At 39.7% G+C, this 21,367-nt stretch overlaps 2 protein-coding genes across 2 annotated transcripts in view; one reads left to right on the top strand and one right to left on the bottom strand.

Moving 5' to 3' along the window:
* Positions 1-615: 615 nt before the first annotated feature.
* Positions 616-2,909, bottom strand: LOC115815409 (parapinopsin-like). Its single transcript, XM_030778365.1, has 4 exons — positions 2,591-2,909; positions 1,707-2,035; positions 1,212-1,445; positions 616-735 (listed from the first exon to the last, which is right to left on the bottom strand). Exons 1-4 carry the CDS (start codon positions 2,907-2,909, stop codon positions 616-618), a joined length of 1,002 nt encoding a protein of 333 aa, XP_030634225.1.
* A 3,100-nt stretch (positions 2,910-6,009) lies between these two features.
* The window catches only part of cacna2d3 (calcium channel, voltage dependent, alpha2/delta subunit 3), a 30,182-nt gene continuing 14,824 nt past the window's right edge, over positions 6,010-21,367 (top strand). The window contains exons 1-11 of the mRNA XM_030778364.1: positions 6,010-6,131; positions 6,728-6,809; positions 8,064-8,072; positions 11,943-12,059; positions 13,785-13,844; positions 16,484-16,646; positions 17,760-17,891; positions 18,444-18,504; positions 18,781-18,931; positions 19,147-19,221; positions 19,364-19,453. Of these exons, the coding sequence (XP_030634224.1) occupies positions 6,010-6,131; positions 6,728-6,809; positions 8,064-8,072; positions 11,943-12,059; positions 13,785-13,844; positions 16,484-16,646; positions 17,760-17,891; positions 18,444-18,504; positions 18,781-18,931; positions 19,147-19,221; positions 19,364-19,453 (1,062 nt within the window). The remainder of the gene's footprint in view (positions 6,132-6,727; positions 6,810-8,063; positions 8,073-11,942; positions 12,060-13,784; positions 13,845-16,483; positions 16,647-17,759; positions 17,892-18,443; positions 18,505-18,780; positions 18,932-19,146; positions 19,222-19,363; positions 19,454-21,367) is intronic.

The raw sequence follows: 21,367 nt of genomic DNA, 5'->3' as shown, positions 1-21,367 counted from the left end.
AGATTTATTACTGCCCTCTAGGTTTTGTATCAACACATTTTTTGTATTTTTCCTATTTATTTTGGCCTGGACTTGATTTGAATCAAAACTGAAATTTTATTTTCTAATGATAATTACTGAATAAACTTACAATAAAATATAGGATTCCGTCCTCTACTCCTTCTTGGATGTCAAGTATATATCAAGCAAAAAAAAATATTTTAAATTCTTCAAGCAGCACTAGTTAAACTTTTTTGGGATGCTGTGCCATTTTTTTAATATGATTAATTTGGAGTCTTGAGTTTGGAATTTCAGCTTAGCAAGTTTTCAACTGCTTTTAATCTGAAGAGTGTCAGCCAACTCCATCACAGCTCTTTAGAAGTTTATTAAATAATTCAATTTGACAACAAACAACAGGACATTGTAAAAATAGAAGCACAGTACATGGAAGAACTATTTGTTGCTATGCCACTATCAGCAGTTATCTTTTGTTAGAACATACTCCATTCCAGAGGTGTCGACGTCCCCCTTTTGTATCCTGTATATCTACATAATACAATATGAAAACAATGTACGTTGTGTGAATAGCAGGTATTAACTTCTTTGTGGCTATGAGATGACCCAAGGATATAGTCATCACTCTGGAGAGATTTTGTTATTGACTGGGGTGACGATAGTCTGTGTCTCTGAGACTTCCTCTTCAGAGGCCCACGGATTGTTCCCACAAAGCAAGAAGGATACTGCATACTTCTGGAACTGAATATAAACACACAGCACTGGCATGAACCCGCAGGAAGTAACATCACGCTCAGATCTGTGCAGCGTGAGGCGCTGTTTGTTCAGTAAGAGCAGGATTTGGTTCTTGAATGAATCTCTAATTTGCTCTACAACAAAGTGTAAATCACAAGTCAGTCTGAGACTGCTTAAGAGAAAATCATTTTGTGAGGAAAAAGGAGAAAGGCTATATTTTAAGTGTAGTTTAGAGAGAGACCGTGAGCCATTTTTCCCAGGCCCTGAAATTATCCATATGTACCACCAGGTGGCGACATTGTATCTGTTTTATGACTATAATTAGTTATCTGGGTGCAATCAGTGATTTTCTGTGTCAGATTCCAATCCTCCTACAAGTTAATCAGTTCTTAAAACTGCATTACTGTTTCAGAATACAGGTCAAGTTCACATTTTTTCATCAGTTTACAGGGAGCTAAATACGCATTGTGTGTCACTCTTACCTGTTTGTTCATGTAGATGTAAATTAAAGGATTGTAGACAGTACTGCTCTTAGCTAGATAGACAGGAAGCGTGCCAACCAGAGGACTAATTTTAACATCTGGGTCAAACACCACAGTTAATGCCAGGGCAGCATAGGGCAGCCAGCTGATCAGAAAGGCTACTACCATGGCCACTACCATCCAGGCAATCTTAGCCTCTGCCTTAGCTGCAGCACCGCCCCCGACACGAGCTACCTGTGTCAAAGCAGAGAACAGATGTAATGTAAAATCACACAGATGAATTGCACCGGCCACAGGTCAAATGGGTGACAAAACAGGTTATACGGCTCTCAAAAATGAAGTCGTTAAGGACCACATAAATCACTATGACAACCAGAAATAACTGTTACATGACCCTGATTATGGTCTTCAGACTACTGACTCAAAATACGGACAACTGAGTTCATATGCATTAAAAAGCTCATGGTATTCCACCTTGGACAGATGAAATCATACCTGTCTTAAGGTCCAGAGAAGCCATGAGTAAGAGACCACAATTATGGCAAAGGGCACGGCAAAGCACAAGAGGAAGTAACAAAGAATATATGAGACGTTTTTCGGATCTCGACTGTGCCAGTCTGGGCCGCAAGAGGTCCCTACGCCCTCAAGCTGATAACTGCCCCATCCGAAAAGAGGAGGGGTGTTCCACAAGAGGGACCAGAACCAGGACAAGGCCACCCCTCCCGCCGCATGCTTCTTCTGGAACGTCATGGTGCCAATTGGCTTACAGACGACAAACAGTCGCTCAACAGCTATGAGTGCCACTGAACACAGGGCTGTGATGCCTGCAGGACAACCAGAGGACAGGAGAAGACGCAGTTAAGTGAACTGTTTCAAGGTATTTCATACTGTGTTAAAATACATCACAACACATAGACAAAGCCTAAATAGAATGATAGCCAAAACAAAGGAAGCAACATGTAGAAAATAAAGAGTAAAATAAAGACTAAATAAAGAACGATGGGCTTTCATTTCTCATTCATCGTGCATGTGAATCTCAGTTGCATTGCACATACAAGCCCTCAAAGTGCCTTCATTCAGTTGTAACGTTAATGTAGTTTTAAAACACAAATTTTCCACCAATTTTTTGCACATTGTTGACTTCTCTGGAGGTACTGGATTCGATTTGTGCTATGCGAGTTCCTTGCCAGGCATTTGATGAATTACTCCTTTTTGAACTGCACTCACAGAAAACCACCTCTGTTTGAATAAAATCATGTATAGTTAAAATTTAACAAAATATAACAAACCTCCTTTTTTTCTCAGTGTGACAATGATAGATTCTTACACACAGAATGCAGGGGCTACGTAATTCTTAGACAGTATTCAGAATGACTCACCAAAGAGCGCCACACAGAAGCCTTCCACCACACAGCCGACCCTTCCCATAATGTAATAGCCCACAGCATTGGTCACCACGGAGGGCAGCCCTCCCGTGAGTGTGGTCCCCAGGTCAGCCACAGCTAGGTTGACCAGAGCAAAATTTAGTGGCTGCCTCAGCTGTTTGTGCAGAATGGTTACAATGATGACCGTGGAATTCAGAATCACGGCAGACACGGAGAAAAGCGCCATGATGATGGAGAGGGTTATAAAGCCAGCTCTGGGCAGGAGGTTTTCCTTGGCGAAGCCGTGAAAAGTGGTAGCATTGGGAAGCACCATGTCTCAAGACAGTTTGGACATTCCCCTCCTGGATTTTGGTCTTGTGCTCACACCTGTCTCTGGACACACTAAGTGTTGCTGCTCAGATTAGGTGAACTAAGTCATGAAGTAAGTCTGAAAGATCCGGATTTAAGACAGTGTAATTCCATCAGACATGATCTCTGATCCTATGCTTCTGCTAAGTGCAAGTCTTGCTGCCAATGCAAGACTGATCAAGGCAAGTTTATATTCGTCTGTTTTGATGCTTGCCCTCATACGCACATGTCCGCCTTTACCTGCAAAATGAATTCTGCATTTTGAAAATAAATCAGAAAGTACAAAGACTCTCTCTTGATAATATTCCATTGCTGTGTAAAAGACTCAGGGTCACAGAAAGTTTAAGGTGTCAGAACCTGACAGAGAACCTCATAGGGATAAGGGGAAAGGCCAAACAGGGGACATTGGCTCCTTAAATTGATCCAGTATATCAAGGCTTTACACAGAGACAATCAAATCCTTTATTTGTGTGTAAGGCAACAGTGAACATAGTTCCCTTTGTATTTTGTCCCTATTTAAAATTTGAACAAAGACACGAATATTATACAAGAAAGTAATCGTTTCAAGTTAAGAATATGACATATTATTTTGGATCATCATCATTAACTCCAAAACACTTGATTGTCCTGTTCACAATTCGCATGTTTTCCAGTAGAAAATTAAAAAAGAGGTGCTTGTGTGTCCTAAACTGGATATTTTCAATGCTTTATCCCATACACAGCACTTTCAAAATACTGATGTAAAGTAATCAAGATATCATCCATTTGTTCCAAATCACCTGTCTTGCTACTGTCGGGCATCTAAATCCCAAAAATCGCTAGCAATGTCCTAAAATGTCTATATCCTCTTAAAGCTAAACACTAAACTTCTTACTAAATTTAGCTGTGTTCACTTCTAGCAAACAATAAAATGCCTTCAACGCTCCAATGTTACTTTAATCACTGTAGATTTTTATTTATAGTCTGAAAGTTAATTCTAATCTTAATCTCTAATGGCCGATGGTGTAAAGTAAATGAACAAATACAGGTTTATTTCAAGTCTGAATGACTGTCCCAAAAAGAAGATGGACATATACAAAGGACTTTCGTTACAAATGGATGGTAACCACACTAATAATATCCCTGAAGGGTTCAAAAGGTTCCAATCCACAGAATTTCTGTGGCTGAAAACTATATATACTGAGATGAAAAATTTCCTCTTTGGCTGTGAAGGCAGACAGTTCAGCACTGTCCTCTTATGGGTGACCCTTTAAGAGGTTTACCATCCATTAAGTCAAGACTGGGATTACACTGTGTTTGGTGCAATGCATTAAAATAGAACCATGAGCAGTCTCGTGTAGATTAAATTGGGGGACAATCAGACACTGGTAAACCTATTTTCTTATTCCCTGCCAAACAAAGATTTTTAATCTGATTATTAGACAAAACACAGCCATTAAAATGACATCCTTTCAAGTTTGGCTAGGGGTAATTAGCAAAGACAAATAAGGTCTAAAAAATGCTGGCCATTTTCATATGGGCTGTGTAGATGCAGTCCCATGAAACAACAAAGAAGGGGAAAAATTATCTTAGCAACTTTGATCATAAATCATAACTGCATTTTACACATTTATACATTATGCACTTTTACCGTGGTTAAGATTTCCTCTACAAAACATTAGATTATCAGTATCCTTTCAGCCAAAATCTCTGCTAGTATGAGTACATACAAGTGGGAAAATAAGATTCACTTAAAATCATTACTATGTCTAATCATAGTATTATCTATCTCTCTCTGTCTCTAGAGATGATCATTAGAGAAAAATGGGGTCAACTGAATCATTAAGATGGCTTAATTCAATGTTACACACTTCATGTGAGAGAAGGAGGGAAAGAGAGAAAGAGACCGTGATATCATGTATTAGTATAGAGTATTAGTACACAGAATGTTACAGTATAGCTATAGCATACTCTGACCCGTGGTGTTTTGGAGTCAATAGTTATTGTGAAATATGTAGGTGTTGTCATGTTTGTTTGTGACTGTGTGGCTGATATGGTCTGGGGTACTGCTCATCATAGATCTCTTTATGAGCAAGTTTCAGCCCCAGTCCCCTTGATGTATGGTGTCATTAGAGAGCCCATCATTGCTTTTTGCTGAAATGCTGCCAGTGTAGCTGTTCTTTCATTGCCCTGATATCATTATCATGCAATGATCAGCATTTACAGCTTCAATGAGTACGCATGTGAACGAGAAAGCGCATATGTAAGAGTCGATGGCATATATCTCTATCTGAAAATACAGCGGTATGGCCATCAAGAATGGGCATCTCTTCATTCAAAGAAAAAACATCTATATATAAGACTAAAAAAATGTAACGCAGTGTTTATCCCCAAAATACCGTGCATTCTGAGCAAGTACTGGCATACTTTTTCACTGTAAGACGAATCTGCAATGTTTTCATGGTTTTATCCACACTCTTTGATGATTAACGCATGTATATGAGGTCCTGCTTTGTTGAGTGTGGTAAAATAGTAGGGGGAGATCTCCAAGGTACGCGCGTTCCTAAGCTAAAGTTTCGCATTCGGCACTCTCACGTAGGCGCGTGCTCAAAAGGGATGGGGGAGCAGCACTCCACACATTTACAGTCAATTTTGATTTCCCTGCTTAGACATGGTGTATCGTCTGTCTCATTTTCGCTTCGTTCTTGGCTCTCGATTTATCAGTAACTTCTGCTTCACTAGATGAAATGACCTGAAAGTGTCGCTTATTATAAAATCAGGAGTTCGATAACGGTCAGTTTGAAGAGAAGGCTTGCCCTCTTTGCAGTCTTCAGAGATACAAACCCTCAGACCTTCTCTCTGCCCTCTGCTGGTAAAAAGACATTGTGAAAGATTAGTTCACACGCATCTTCGGTTTACGGGTCGCGGTCCGAGTGACAGCCGGCCCCTGGGTCTGATAGCGGTGCACCTGGAAAGATGTGTGGGTAACAAGCGTACTTCTCGCACTGAGTGCGTGTTTGGGACCAGAGAGGAGAGGAGCTCACGTATGCTTTAAGAGGAGGGGAACTGCAGGAAAAACTGAGAGGATGCAGCGGAACTGGAGGATCTTCTGTTCACACGTGTGCTGCGCAACTTTCCTCTTTTGGATAACCGTCGGAATGACGGTCGTAGACGTTTTGGGGTCCCAACAAGGGATTCCTTTATCAGTGTAAGTGGATGAAAAATAGATTCTCATTCCTGTGTCATGTTTTCCATATTTTTGATCTCCCGATTTAGAGTTCTCAATTTGAACAAAATTGTTATAGCGAAGATTGATAATGAATTGCCTATTTTTTTTTTTAATCAGACAGCAGTAATGGCGAGAAAGAAAGAAAGAAAGAAAGAAAGAAAGAAAGAAAGAAAGAAAGAAAGAAAGAAAGGCGCAGTTTGTAGATATTTCGTTGAATAAGATTTAATTTCAACAAATATGTGCCTCACAAAGCAATTTCAAAATTTCTGTATGAAGTCTCCCACTAATCCGTAATCTGTTGATACACCTCAGCCAGTGCACTTTACAGCTCTGAAATTCTCAACATATACCTGTGTAATACTTTCTCTACAGTCAACATGGATTAAAAATAGGAATGAAGCCGGGTAGTAGTAATTCTAGTGAATAGGCACTTTTATTACAAGGTGTTTACTCTGTGATTTGAACTCAGTCATTGTGAACAGAACTAGTGTTTGAAATGGAGAACTATATTTTCCTGTTTCATTTCTATATATTTTATTGTATAATATTCAAACACAAATGCCCTGTTGAAACAGAGTGAAACTGTGGGCATCAGCATTTGGCGGAGAAATCAAATCCATTTCAACAAAATATTCTGGATCTCAGCTCCTGCAGAAGGTAACGCTTACCCCATCACTTTCCCCATCTTTCTCACACACTGTTCTTCTCTCTCTGTCTTTGTGTGATTGCTATGCCGCACAAAATACATTCACATATTACTCAGACACAAAATGATGTAATCCAGTATTGTGTAGCATTAACAATTACAATGTGCTCTGGTTCAAGCAGTTGACACATCTCAGAGGCTCAAATTAATGCAGATGGTTGTACAGGAGAAGACTCAGGTGTCTGAATCAGAGACTCAGCTGTTTGTGTGTGTGTGTGTGTGTGTGTGTGCGCGCGCGTGTGTGTGTGTGTGTGTATTTGATACGGATCATTACCCATGACGCTCATCTCATCTCCCACCCTCTCTCAAGAGTTTTAACCCATGAGCAGAAGTGCCTGAAGAGGACAAATTGAATAACTGATGGTATAAATGTGCTTGAGCGAGGGTATGAAACAAAAAGTGTGTGACAATGTGAAAGAGAGAAAAAAGAAGAGGTGGTGTGCTTTACTGTAACAGTGGGTGCATTTACCACATAGTGACACTGAAGAGCACACTAAATATTTTGTTGTTTGTTTCATGGTAAATGCAAGCTGCTTCCAATCTTTCATTTTATATGACTGATTGCCGTAGTCACTGATTTTGACTAGCTATCTATGGAAAGTCATTGCAGATAACTTTGAGGCTTTGTGCTATTCACACTCTGCTAACTGCTGTATTAAACAATATTTACCCTGGGACAATTATTCAGAAATTCATTGTCATCAAAAGAAGTTTAATCCTATAGGATCTTGTTACTCATGGTGTGGTTCATATTAGCCGCATTTGTTAAATGGCTCAGAGAACTGGATTGCTCTATGCAGTGTTCCCCAAGGGTCAGTTCACAGCATGTCTCTTTTTCTTTTATTCACTTTCAACTGATAACATCATAAGATCATCCAGGGGGTAATGTTGATCAGGGGATCAATAGTAAAAATAGAAATGTACGTAATTTAAGCATTAGAAAGGGGTTATTTTAGGTTCTATTTATGTGTCTAAAACAGCCCTCTCAGTAATACACAAAAGCACTTGACATGTTTTTGTTTCTAGTCAGTTACATTGTCGTGAATAATTAAATAATCTCTCTTCTGGGTCAATTAGGAAAACAGATTGCTACCTCTACAAATAATAGACTTTCAACCAGAGAGGAGGAGAGAGCATATTTTAGCAGTTTAAGATATCATTAGAGTTTAAGCCTTACATACATTCTGAATCGTTTTCTAATGAAGGAATTATACGCCCTTGATTATGATTATGATTACTTTTATTATTATTATTATTATTATTATTATTATTGTCACCACTACTACTACTGTTACTATTACTATTACTATGACTATATTCAGTACTACTACATCACTTTGCTATGCAGGCAGAGTAAATATCAGTTTGTATCATTGTACATCAGGAAGAATGTAATCGTGACAAAAGCCTGATATCATTGCCTAGTTTGGAGTCAAAGAATAAAACATGCCACATCAGCTTTAGCTTTAGCTTTAGCATCAGCATAGGATTAGACTGTATGTATGAGTGTAATTAAAATGACGGTATACACTGACACACTCCTACCAGAATCAGGTTTCTACTCTGTACCACAGCCCTCTCTCACTGCAGTCGTACATCTCCCTGTGTTCTGAATCCCAGCAGAGTATCAGCCTGCTCTGAGATCTCCCATGCCCTATTTCTCTCCACTACTTCAACAAGTTATCAACATGATAACAGTTTATTTTGAACTAAAATAACAAATAACCATTTTTCAAAACCTATGTTCAAAATGTTTATAAGACGGCTCACGAAAAAAATCATAAATGTAATTATTATAGTTGTTAAATGGTGTAGTGCATTCATTTATTAGTATAGCTCTCTGTATTTCAAATTTAAACTGACATTTAAAAAAACATTTTATGTTTTATTGTTTGTCTTATTAAACTACTCATACATAACAAGACTCACAATTTAGAGTAAAGCTGATAACATAATCTGAAACAAAGAATGTTACACTGCACCGCTGCATTAAAAGATGTTCACAGACCACAGATGCACATTTAATTATTCTGTAATGTATCTGTACATTTTACAGAATGCATATCTGTGCCTTCAAATGTCAAGAATTTATATTATATTATATTGTGCATTTTTGTCGATAGCGCACACACACTCGTACTTTTGAGTAGAATATTGAATATTGAATAGAAACAGCTGACAAAAATAGTTGGCTGCATAGCATACAAAGGGATCCTCCATGGGCAGTGCAGAGTAGTTGCTATAGTACAGACAGTGTGTCCTCTCATACCGGTTTGGAAGAATTGCAGTGAAAAATGTTCGAAGATAAATATCCTCGTTCAGCACCATTCATCAGCCCCTCGGTGCTGCCTTGTGATAAGAGCAGGCTCACCGCGCTGTTCACCACTAAAACTGCTATCAGCACATGCATTAGTTCTGTAATTACCTATTTACTGAGTGTGTGTGTGTGTGTGTGTGTGTGTGTGTGGGTCTGTGTGTATGTACTGTGTGTGCCCTGTGTGTATATGTGTGCTTTGTGTATATGTATGTGCATGTGTGTGTGTGTGTGTGTGTGTGTATGTGTGTGTGTGTGTGTATGTACTGTGTGTGCCCTGTGTGTATATGCGTGCTTTATGTATATGTGTGTGTGCGTGTGTGTGTGTGTGTGTGTGTGTGTGTGTGTCGGTGGTTGTATGTGCTGTGTGCTCTGTGCATGTGTCAGAGTGTGTAACGGTGAGAATCAGAGAAAGAGTCAATTAGAGGGAAGTTATTTGTGCACACGCCTGCTAGACCAGTAAGTTTCTACTCCACTGTATATGATTTTGCCCCTGGATGCCTAGGGCTCCTTCTCTCCTTCCAGCTGTTGGGTGTATGGCTGGATACAGTAAAGGTGAACATCACTAAGCAAACAGAACGCCAGAGGCTCGACACAGCTGTAATCACCTTGTCTCATTGTTTCCTTGACAATACCCAGTTTTTACACAGCATGACAGACCCAGCCAGTTGAATTTCATCTCTGTTTTTTTTTTTTGTTTTTTTGCATGTGTTTGCACTTTTTTCATTGTTCTGCTCACAAGGCGTGACCAATCGAGGTGGCTCGCAGCCAATAAGCTTCCGTGGGTTTTGCGCCAGCCGGAGTGGAGTGAGCGGAGTGGCAGGCTGAATCATTAAAAGTGATCGTTAGGGGGTGATCATTAAGCGCTTTATGCAGAATTACCTGCTTTCCTCACACAGACACGCTTTTAGCCTCGAGCAGCCTGGTCTGAGATTCACGTTGTTCTGAGACCTTCCATCTGAGCTTACAGGCTTATGGCCTCTCTCATCATCATTAAAATCAATAGAATAATCATGGCCATTGATAAGTTTAGGGTAATGGCAGTGATCAGGATGGCTAATGCTGATGGAGTGGGGGGTGGGTGGGTTTGGGGGGTGGGGGGGGGGTCTGCATTCTGGGGCGAGGAGGACAGGCGTGAAATGAACTGTTCCGCCTCACTGCCAGACCCCAGTCTCCTTTTCACTGGGTAATTTGTAGTCTCATGTATCGGGCCATGGGGTGGGTGTGGGGAACGGGTGTTGGGGGTGTGTTGGGATTTGAGATTTGTGTGTTTTTGGTGGTGCCTTTCTATGTGACGAGAAAGGATGCCTGAGGATGTGTGCTTTATGTATGTGTGTGTATGTGTGTGGGTTTTTTCATGTGTTTTGTGTGTTTCATGTGTGTGTGTTTGTATTTGTGAGTGTGTGTTTTTGATTGGTGTCATTGCAAAGTAGAATTAAGCATATATGCTTATAGAAAGGTTTTCATGAATGTTCAAAAGATTAAAAGATTCGTGAACATTTTGAGAATTTTGCTGTCATATGGACCCGAGCAATACCAGTGTGAACGTGTTGTGTCAGATTTCATTGTTCGGTTTTGTTCAGTGCTAGTGCAGGTTCTTCCTCCCCTGCATACTCAGCATTGTCTGATGTGTAGTTCATTATCCAGAGTCGCCCAGGCTTGACACGTTATTATCTTTCTCCTGCGCTTTGACTCCATTTCAATTACCCTCCAACAGTGCGTGGCCTTCAGACTTAGCCACGCCCTCAGTCCTGTTCGCCCACCCAGGATGTTCCCACTTAGCCAATCACAGACACTGCAGCAAATTTTCAGCCAATTACTGTGACAGGACTGTCTCGTCAAACGCCTCGCCAGGAGAGGATATGTCTCATCTTTCAGTACGTGAAACTGACAGAAACTTATCAGCCAATCGTTGTGACAGCTGAAATGTTGTCAACATAAATTTCTAAGAAGCTGCATCAAAATTTAGCTTGAGGAGGGGCATTACTTCACTAATACTGTGGCGCTTTTTTCTCAAACTGGAGTTTTGGAGATCCAGTAGACACCATGGATACCATGGGCCTCTTAATTATTCACTGTAGACTTTTTTCCCGTGTCTGTCTTAGCTCCTAACTATTTTGAGATGACTTGCCTTAACAGCACTGCATGTTGTTCCTATTTCAACTCTCATTGAGCAAAAGAGCCCCAGAGCACAACCCCATTTCTGAACCCTGCCACTGACAATGATGTTCCCCTTTAGTACAATCAGTAGTTTACCCAAGCACACCCATGAAGCATGTTATCAAAGAATACATCTCCTTAGATGCAAACAATATGTGACTTAAGTTGGTCCAGTGTCTGAGTTTGTTCTGGGATATTTAGTGGCTGTCAGTTATTTGCCACACTGTGGAGACTGTAGATATTCTGTTTGTATAATGAGAATTTTTTAACGGTCAAGATGCATTCGTTCTTGAAAATTGTAGACCTATTTACATTCATTTAACCAGTATCATACTGAACGTTAATTAATGTCAGGTGTGCTTCTTTGTCGCGTTTTGCGCCGCAGTGCAGTAAAGTTTATCTATACATGTGTTTAAATTGTAACACACTTTTTCATCAAAAACAATATTTCTAGAGTTTTTCCTACTACATTTTTTTCTGAATTGTCCGTAATTAAGATTTAGGAGAATAACGACGAGGAGCAGCTGGATTTATTTATTTATTGTCCCCCCCCCAGAAATTAGCATTTATCAGCATTTATCTATACTCTTAATATTTCTTCTCTTTGTAGAAATATAAAGAGTATGAAAAATCTGTCCGGATAGAGGAGGTGGACGGCGCTAAACTAGTGAAAAATCTGGCAGAGAGCATGGAGGAAACGTTTCGGAGGAAAGCCGAGGCTGTACGAGTAAGTTCAGTTTCATTCCTGGTATGAATTTATCTACCACCAACAGTTACTATGGAAGCACTCGGCGAGGGATATAGAATTATTATTATTATTATTATTATTATTATTATTATTATTATTATTATTTCGCTGTATGCCTGGATCTAGGAGATGAATAATTAAAGGTGGATTAAGTGCAACCACGCAGCCTATTTTTTTGTGAAAACATGTAAACGGGCTACAAATATTCCTATCACAATGTCGGCCGTGCAGGAGTCCCATACCGCAGAGAGGGTCGCACAGACCACCTATTAATTGTTTCGCATCCCGAGTGCACAGCGGAGATAGCGTTATCTTGGGCCGGCAGCTTTTCGCTGTAATTCCAGCTGTCTGTGGTACGCTACATTTGCATAGACTTGGAAAGTATCTGAAATCCTACCATAAATTATTTTAAAGTTAGGAAATAACAACAGCTTTCACAGCTGTAGTGATAATGAGTATTGCTTTCACTTTTGGTAAAATAGCGCTCTTCGTATGCGGGTTATTTACTGAAAGATAATATTACGTATTTTCGTTTCGGCGACTACAGAATATTCACGTCTCTCCAAGTAGAGTTAAAAATGCGAGGAATAAATTTCAAAATACTGTTTGGTTATCTGAAAACTTAGAAAAAGCCCCGTTTTAAGATTGCCTCACAAATGATTGGAGCGTTGCAATGTTCTTTTGCAATTGTTTCTGCTCTAAATTTTTTTCAAATAATAAATTTTATATGGGTATCATTACTGTAACAAAATTCCATTAACAGAAATATGAAGTAACAGAGAACACCAGAACCATGGGGCAACAGGAGCGCTTTCACAGCAACGTTAAACAGTGTAATCACGCTTTCAAGAATGGATTTAATTATAGCCTTATTCTTGCTCACACATAGAAATACACGTCTCTGTATAACGAACATGAAAAATACACAAAACTGACTTGGCAAGGTAACGGTACGGTGGTACGGTAACTTTTTATCTGAGGTTCAAACCGTAGGTTATTCAGTGTAAAAGGAGAATAGCTCTTTATAAGAATAATCAGGTCTCTGTTGTAAAACCAATATTGAATTCTTAATACGCTAATATACTTACATACTTATATATCTGAGGCCTCTTATTCCCGGATTTACTGAGCAAGTTACCGTGGCAGACATTTCTAATAACTAAATCGCAAAGGTTGTAAAAACGGAGCCGAGCTAATCTGTCAACATGGAGTTGGCGCAATGTTTTGATTTTTGTTTGCGTTGCAAAAAAAATCCTCGACACACAAGACATGTATTAATTACGGCTCCTTGAGAGCTACGGGGACTTGAGGCGTTTGTACTGCGTTTTCCCTGAACGGGCGCGAAAGCAGTATTCAGTGAGGGCAATAGCGTGGAAAGGCTAAAACAGAGCGGCCCCAGTTACCACTGCAGGGGTTAGTGACAATCAATCATCATCAAAAAAACACGCAGACTCTATGTTACGGACACAGTTAGACCATTTGAATTTTTCTTGTTGCAAGAGAGCCTGTAATATTATTTTGTGGAATGTGTGCATGTATGTGCTCTAATTTGGCTGGGAAAATGATCATTCATGTGAAATCTATTAAGATTATCATGCACAATAACTCAAAATAAAGCAAAAAGAAAAGAAAAGTTATATTTTGAGAGTGAAGAAGCCATATTTATGATTACACTTTGTTTAACTGATGTGTCTCTGTGACAAGCGACTTGTGGAGGCAGCAGAAGAGGCTCATCTGCAGCATGAGGAAAACCCTGATTTACAGGTGAGATACACATGTTCTCTCTCCCTCTTCTTCTCTCTCCCTCTCTCTTACTCTATGTGCGTGTGTGCGTGTGCTTGTGTGTGTGTATGAAAGCTAATGGAACTTCTTACAAATCCCAAGTCATCTCTCCATAATACTTCATTATGAATTAATAACGCTGTAAATAATCTTGCTTCTTTCGTTTTAGACAATTTGAATCCATAACGTTTTCTCTCTAATTCTGTATAAACATATAATATTATGATGATATTTAAGCTTCTTGCTTTGTTCATTATGAATGTGTGTCTTGAAATGCGTCTTCTTAAATGTGTGATTGCCTCATGGATGATTTCTCAAAGTCAAAGCCGCCTTAGGGCACAAAACCTGATAATCTCTATGTCTCTCAGTTGTTACTTTTGTTATTTTTGATTTTGTGACCTTCACTTTACACTGTTTCACCTTGACCCTTTTCAAGAAATAGGGAAAATGTGATCTAACTGCTAATCACGGGTCCACACTACTGTAGGAAGATGAAAAATACTCCTCCATAATAAAATGCCTTCAACATAACAGTGGTTACTTCTGAACTTGAGCGTATATACTTACATCAGGAGTAAATAATCAAAAATTCATAACATCAAAAAAAGTCATTCTAACAGTAAGGAATGTTAGAATGCTTTATAGGCCAAGCACAGACCGCTAGTCTACAATGAGGAAAGTGTGAGTATGTGTAAGTTTATCATTAGGCTGGGACCAAGAAAAGAAAAGAAAAGAAAAAGAAAAATTAGCAGATGGTATTATACGAGAGAAAACCTTGACGTCTGAGCACACTGTCCTACACTGGTCTGCCTTGTTTCTGCAAACAGATCATGGCTGTCAAATGTTAACCGATTTTACTGAACATCTACAAAACCAAAGAGCTTAGAGATGTTATTTTTTGAGAACTGAAACAAAATTTGTGTCAGTACTTCTCCTTATGATTTGAAGTGATGTCCAACAAAACCAAACTAAACAAAATGTACTGTGAAAATTGCATGGGCTCCCAAATACATATATGCATTTTCAATGTGTATATTAAATGAAACCAGGGAGTTATTGCCCCCGGCCACCTCTTTTTCTTTCTCCAACTTTCAGATATTATCTGACAGATAGATTAGATTTAAAAAAAAAAAAAAAGTAATGTCTGTACAATTTTTATATTTGATGTAAGTTTAATTCTATTTTGTCTGTCGGGACCTTCAGTCGAGTTGAGTTTTGTTGTGTATTTGCTATTTGTCAATATGTTTAGTACAGATTGATGCTTTCTTAGAACTTTTCTGCATTTACTGAAACAGGTCATAGAATAGAATAGAATAGAATAGAATAGAATTGCTTTTACTCAACTGTCAAAGGTGCATGTAATAGTGATCATTCTCCTTCAATTCTTAAGTAAGGACCATTTGTACTGTGTAACAACCCAGTACTAGTGATAACACAGGCACAGATCACTGCTTGTGCAGATACACCACATAAGGCTGTGGACCGGTGACAGGAATACTTCAGTATGACTAATGTTAAAAGTAGGCAAATCCAGAAATAGAGGCAGTGTTTGAAGATTTGGTCTAGCGATTCTGTTGATGTCCGGAATGTGTGATACCCTCACAGTCTGGGCCAGAGAGAGAGAGAGAGAGAGAGAGAGAGAGAAAGAGAGAGAGATCTGGCAGAGAAGTTAAATTCAGTGGAGTGCTGCACACTCTCATGTGTCTGGGCGATAACCCACAGAGGGTCCTGCAGGCTGGCTCGGTGCTCTCAGTTGTGCTGACATTGCATGTTTCTGCTCTGCTCCCATCCCCCTGTGCGTCACAGAGCCGTCCAGCCGTGGTATGAGCTGTCATTGCTGGCTTTATGGTGATGGTTGCGTTCCCTCTCCTCTGGTGCTTGGCAAGGTGTCAAATATGTATGAGCACGTTAACACACACACACACACACAGACACACACACACACACGCACGCACACACGCACACACACATACACACACACACACACGCACAAACGCACACATACACACACACACACGCACAAACGCACACACACACACACACACACACACACACACACACACACACACAATTTAGAGGCAGACTGAGGTCCAAATGTGGTGTACAAACAGGATGAAAAGCTCTCAGAAAGAGGGACCACAGGACCAGTCTGTGACTGGCAGGTCAATCAGACGCCTAACCAGAGTTTCACTTGAAAAGTCCTCTAGATTGTTTCAAGCCAATTCAGTGTGCTTAGCTTCAGATGGAGTCAGTGCCATGCTCCATTGCTTATGAATTATCAAGCCAAATTCTACTTCTTCAACCTTAAAAATACTTTTAAAAAAAACGATTTTATCTTTACTTTTTCATCTTCATGAGCAGTACCTGGAACAAAGACTTTCATAGTTTTTTGTTTTTTTTTAAACGCCTGAAATATTGTTTAAATGTACTTTTTTCAATATTTCACACTGACATTTCAGTGGAACTGCAAAAATTTTCCAGTCATTATTTAAAACTCACTGTGTATAAATCTCTAATCAATGTTAGGTGAAGCACATTGTAATAGAATGCTTTGTAAATTTCTATTTTTTAAAGCTGATGTAGTTTTAATGGGATTTGTTTGTGTTGTTCTTCCCCAACAGTATGAGTATTTTAATGCTGTTCTCATAAACGAAGTGGATGAGGCGGGTAATAACGTGGAGCTGGGAGGAGAGTTTGTCTTAGAGCCAAATGATCACTTCAACAACCTGTCTGTCAACCTCAGCCTCAGTGTGGTCCAGGTCCCCACCAACATGTACAACAAAGGTAAGACTCACTCTTCCTTCAAGTGTGCAGCTTTCTCAATGTGTACAGTATGATACCTCTAATTTACTTCTCCATTGTAACCGGCATGTGAGAAAGTTAGTGTTTGCATTGTTTATACCGTGCATACTTTATTTATTCATGACAGCAACACCGATGGCTCTAAAAGATGTGATTCGCGCCTGAATTTAACCCTCTGTTATGGATGCTTTAAGGTCCAAAAATGAAAATATTAGTTTTGGCTCGTTTCTGTCAAATCAGCATCATTTGTTTGAAACGGACGTAATTCAAGGACTTTTTTTTTTTTTTTTTTTTTGGTGTATGTCGTAAATATAGGTTTCAATGTCCTAACAGGACATGAATTCGGGGGACGCACCTGCGTTTTAAGCTGGTGTTTATAAACGAGTCCATTGTACCTCAACCCAGAAAATCTGTGCAGTGGAACACCTGGGTCTTGGGAGAGTGCATGTGCTCGTTTCATTCCCTCACCACAGATTTTCAACCGTGGTTTTGCTGAGGTCAGTTCTATTCTTTAAGGTGTGGGTAATGACCCCAGGTTGTCCACAGACTTGACCACTGAGGTATCAGTGCTCTATGGGAGGGAGGTGCTGAGGTGCTCAGGACACGCCAGAGATAGTGAGAGAATCTGGAATGAATGACTCGGTGTCACTGAGGACAGAGGAGCCGTCCACGGGGCAGATAACAGAAGGCTCAGTTCCGTCGGAGAGAGACGCGTGGACATGGGTGATTACTCCTGAAGCTGCTCCTCTTTTGTAATGCACTGTGGTACACAGTGTGTGATCTCTTTTACTGAATGGTCTTAGTTCCTTTGTGGGCTGTTGTATAGACCCTTTATTGCCCCCCCCCCCCCCGTCTCCTTCACTCCTCTTTGTGTTGTGGAGAACAAAAGGAAGATCCCCAATGAAGTCATGATGTGTTCAGGGAAAAACAGAAGCTGACTGGGATGCGCTGATTTACTCTCTGGATTTTTTCATTAACTGAAGGTTTAAATTAAGGGTAAAGGTCAAATGTGTGTTGAGTTTTATTACTAATTGTTAATAATGTTTTTACAACATCCCTAAAAAGCCTGTCTCTGTGTTCTCTGTCCCTCTATAGACCCTGCCATAGTGAATGGAGTGTACTGGTCAGAGGCCTTGAATAAAGTTTTTGTGGATAATTTTGAGCGAGATCCTTCTCTGATTTGGCAATACTTTGGGAGTGCCAAAGGATTCTTCAGACAATATCCTGGTGAATAGTGTGTGTGTGTGTGTGTGTGTGTGTGTGTGTGTGTGTATGTGTGTCTGTGTCTGTGTCTGTGTCTGTGTCTGTGTCTGTCTGCGCGCGTGCATGTGTGTGAGCGTGTGTGTGTGTGTGTGTGTGTGTGTGTGTGTGTGCGTGTGCACGTGCGTGTGCGTATGGATGTGAGTAAGAAAGGATTACGGTGATTAAAACTTTGCCGATTCGCTAATGTTTTAATTTTACAGACCATCAGAGAGAACACTCTGTATATTCAGCCTATTAATCATAGTCTGCCAGAATACAATCATGTGTTACACAGTCAAAATGTGCTCATATATTAAAAAATCTTGGTAGCTGCTGGATGCCATTGCGGTATAACAGACGCAGCTACATCATTTGTCTATATTAACTCTATGCAGCATTTTAGTGTCGAAATAGACCTGTTTAGCATAAGCAGAGCATGGTGTAATAAATTTGAAATGGCTTGAATTGTAATGATTCGTTTTATCAAATTGCCTGCTTTTTGCTCTTATCATTTTCCCTGTGACTGTGTTCTCTCAGGTATTAAATGGTATCCAGATGAACATGGGGTCATTTCATTTGACTGCAGGAACAGGAAATGGTATGACACCCCATTGTGGTTTGCTGTAATGTCAAGAGTGTTTCTGTTTTATTTTTTTAGTGTTTGTTTGCAAGTGTGTGATATCTTGCTGTGTTTACTGTTATTATGTTAGAGTACAGTTCAGTGTACGTGCATGACACTCACTGAGGACAAGAGCGCGGTTTGACCTCACTGAATCTGTATAAATAATTGAATGTGGTGAGGTGAATCTGTGGTTGTCTTTGATGGTTTTGGTATTTTGGGGATTGTAAAGATGATTTTTTTTTCACTGTTCAGGTATATCCAGGCAGCTACATCTCCAAAGGACGTGGTGATCTTAGTGGATGTGAGTGGCAGTATGAAGGGTTTGAGATTGACCATTGCCAGACAAACTGTGTCTTCTATTCTGGACACCCTGGGAGACGATGACTTCTTCAACATCATTGCTGTGAGTCGTGCTACACTACATCTTATCCATTCATTTACACCATCAACAAATGTATTACGATCTAGACGACCCATACTGTGTCACCTAAATCTATACCGTATGTGTGTTACTTGTATGACAATAAAGACGTGAGTTATATATTAATACCCATTACCAACCATTAATAGGTATATCTGTAAAGAATATTTCACTTTACCTATTGTGTGAATTCACAGTACAACCAGGAGATTCACTATGTGGAACCTTGTTTAAATGGCACCTTGGTACAGGCTGACAGGACCAATAAGGATGTGAGTTTCACTCATATATTCTTGAATTTACTGCAAGAAAAAATAAATCCAGCTGCACTCTTTATAGAGTGCCCTGAATAATATGCAGGTTTATGGAATGCCACGTGTAGGACAAAGATTCCATTCTGTGTTTGTCTCTCAGCATTTCAGGGAGCATTTGGACAAGCTGTTTGCCAAGGGCATTGGACTATTAGGCAATGCTTTAACTGAAGCATTCACCATTCTCAATGATGTAAGTGCAGTTTCTTCTACTTGGTAAGGTTTTTTAAATTTCTTTGTGGATGCTTTTTTGGTGATGTTATTTGAATCACAGTAACGTCACATCACACAAATTAAACAGTGTGATATATATAATATAACATTATAATATAATTCCACTGTAATATCTCCCTCGTAAAAAAGAAGTTATCCAGTGAAATCTTAGAAGTTAGAGAGCTGCATTACAGATATCATCTGAAATATACAGTTTTAGCCAAATACACAGAGTTAGCCTTTCCTTCCATAAGCTAGAACAGAAAGGATTTACTGCCGCATTAAACAATGGCAAAAACCAACCTTTCTACCCTCTCCTCAAAGTTTTAGAGTGGTGTTTGGATGAGAGGAGAGGAGAGGAGAGGAGAGGAGAGGAGAGGAGAGGAGAGGAGAGGAGAGGAGAGGAGAGAAAGAGTAAGGATGGGAGCGCATGTCCGCAGTCGCGAGGCTTCATCGCTGTCCCTGTTCCGCCCTCAGATCACAGACACCTCTATCCTGAGGCGTGATTAATAGCTGTAATTAACAGTGCTGATTAATATCATCTATGGAGAGAACACAATGCAGTGTAGATAGGGCTTAAAGTCAGTCCACTCTCTCTTTATCTTGCCTGTTTCAGGCCCCTCACAACACTATATGAGCAGAGGGAGGGGGAGCTGCAGTATCTGGAATTGTCGAGTTCATTACAGCTCTGCAATAAATATGTTAATCAACAAAGCCAGGAGTTGGTCGGGGTTTTTATGCGGTCTGATATAGTCCTTACGTATGACTGGTCTGAAAGTAAACAAGTCATTTAAGAAAGAACTGCAGTAGTGTTTCAAATTGTCTGTGACATCACGGCGTATCGCCCTTCTAAAGTGATAACCTCCCAAGTTTAACTGCATCAGAGACTATCATTCAACCTCATCAAAACAAACAAAAAAAAAACCCGCCCTTCAAGGAACCTCTTTCAAATGTCCTTCACCAATATGAAGCACATTAGAATGACTAACTGTAAATTGCATAGATGTAAATGACAATAAGAGTGTTTAATAAAGTAAAGCATGAGACATGGAGATGCAATAATCTAGGCGTTCTCGCACTTATAATGTAGTTGTGGTAGATGAGCAATATGTGTTCTTCATGCGCCTCTTTTACAAACGCAGGAGAGTACAGCCGACGGGGCTGGCGTGTAGAAAGCCTTTTAAAGGTTGATAATGTTGCCGAACAAATCGCTTAGTTTCCACATTCACACTGTCAGGGGTCAATAAACCAGTTAATTACTGCCATGCATCTTAGACAATCAGATTAATGCGCACCCAACTCCAGGGTTTATATACGGAGACATTATCTCGGCTTTTGTTTTCTGACAGGTTCAGCCTATGCGGCAGATATTGGTCACTATCAAACTCAGTGAGATTGTACTGTAAATTCTGGGTGCTCGGGGTCTGAATGTGTCACAATAAAACTAGAGTCAAAAAAAAAAAGAAAGATGTTCTAGGCTTAATGAGAACGAGTCTTTTGGTGACCCTTCAAAATAGCCTGGATTAATGGTGCTTGTATTTTTGTAATTATTGGTAGTCATTGAGCACTCACTGTCACAGCAGTCCACCATCTTCTAGAGGATATACAGGATATACAGGACTCCATTTTGTTTTTCTCTTTCTTCCCTGGAAGTTTTCACAGGCTGTTACAAATTGCTATTCCTTTACATACGATTTGCACACAACATCTCAAAGATGCTAGTTTAGAATATCGTTGATCGCCTTATTCATTTTATTCCCCTGAAATGATTTGTGATGACTGTAAAAGATCCATACAAGTTTTAGAGTTCTTAGTATTAGAGAAATACATGAGAAATGACTGTAGATATGAGAGGGATAAATTCATGGGCTTTTAATTGCATATTTCAATGTTT

The sequence above is a fragment of the Chanos chanos genome, chromosome 6 (genome assembly GCF_902362185.1).
Source record: "Chanos chanos chromosome 6, fChaCha1.1, whole genome shotgun sequence".
NCBI classification, from domain to species: domain Eukaryota; kingdom Metazoa; phylum Chordata; class Actinopteri; order Gonorynchiformes; family Chanidae; genus Chanos; species Chanos chanos.
This window is presented reverse-complemented; position numbering and strand designations above follow the sequence as displayed.

Coding starts and splice junctions, on each gene's coding strand:
- LOC115815409 (XM_030778365.1), bottom strand. CDS start 2,909: ATGGTGCTTCCCAATGCTACCACTTTTCACGGCTTCGCCAAGGAAAAC. Junction 2,036..2,590: donor CTTCTGTGTGGCGCTCTTTG/GTGAGTCATTCT, acceptor GTTGTCCTGCAG/GCATCACAGCCCTGTGTTCA. Junction 736..1,211: donor ACATCTACATGAACAAACAG/GTAAGAGTGACA, acceptor GTTTATATTCAG/TTCCAGAAGTATGCAGTATC.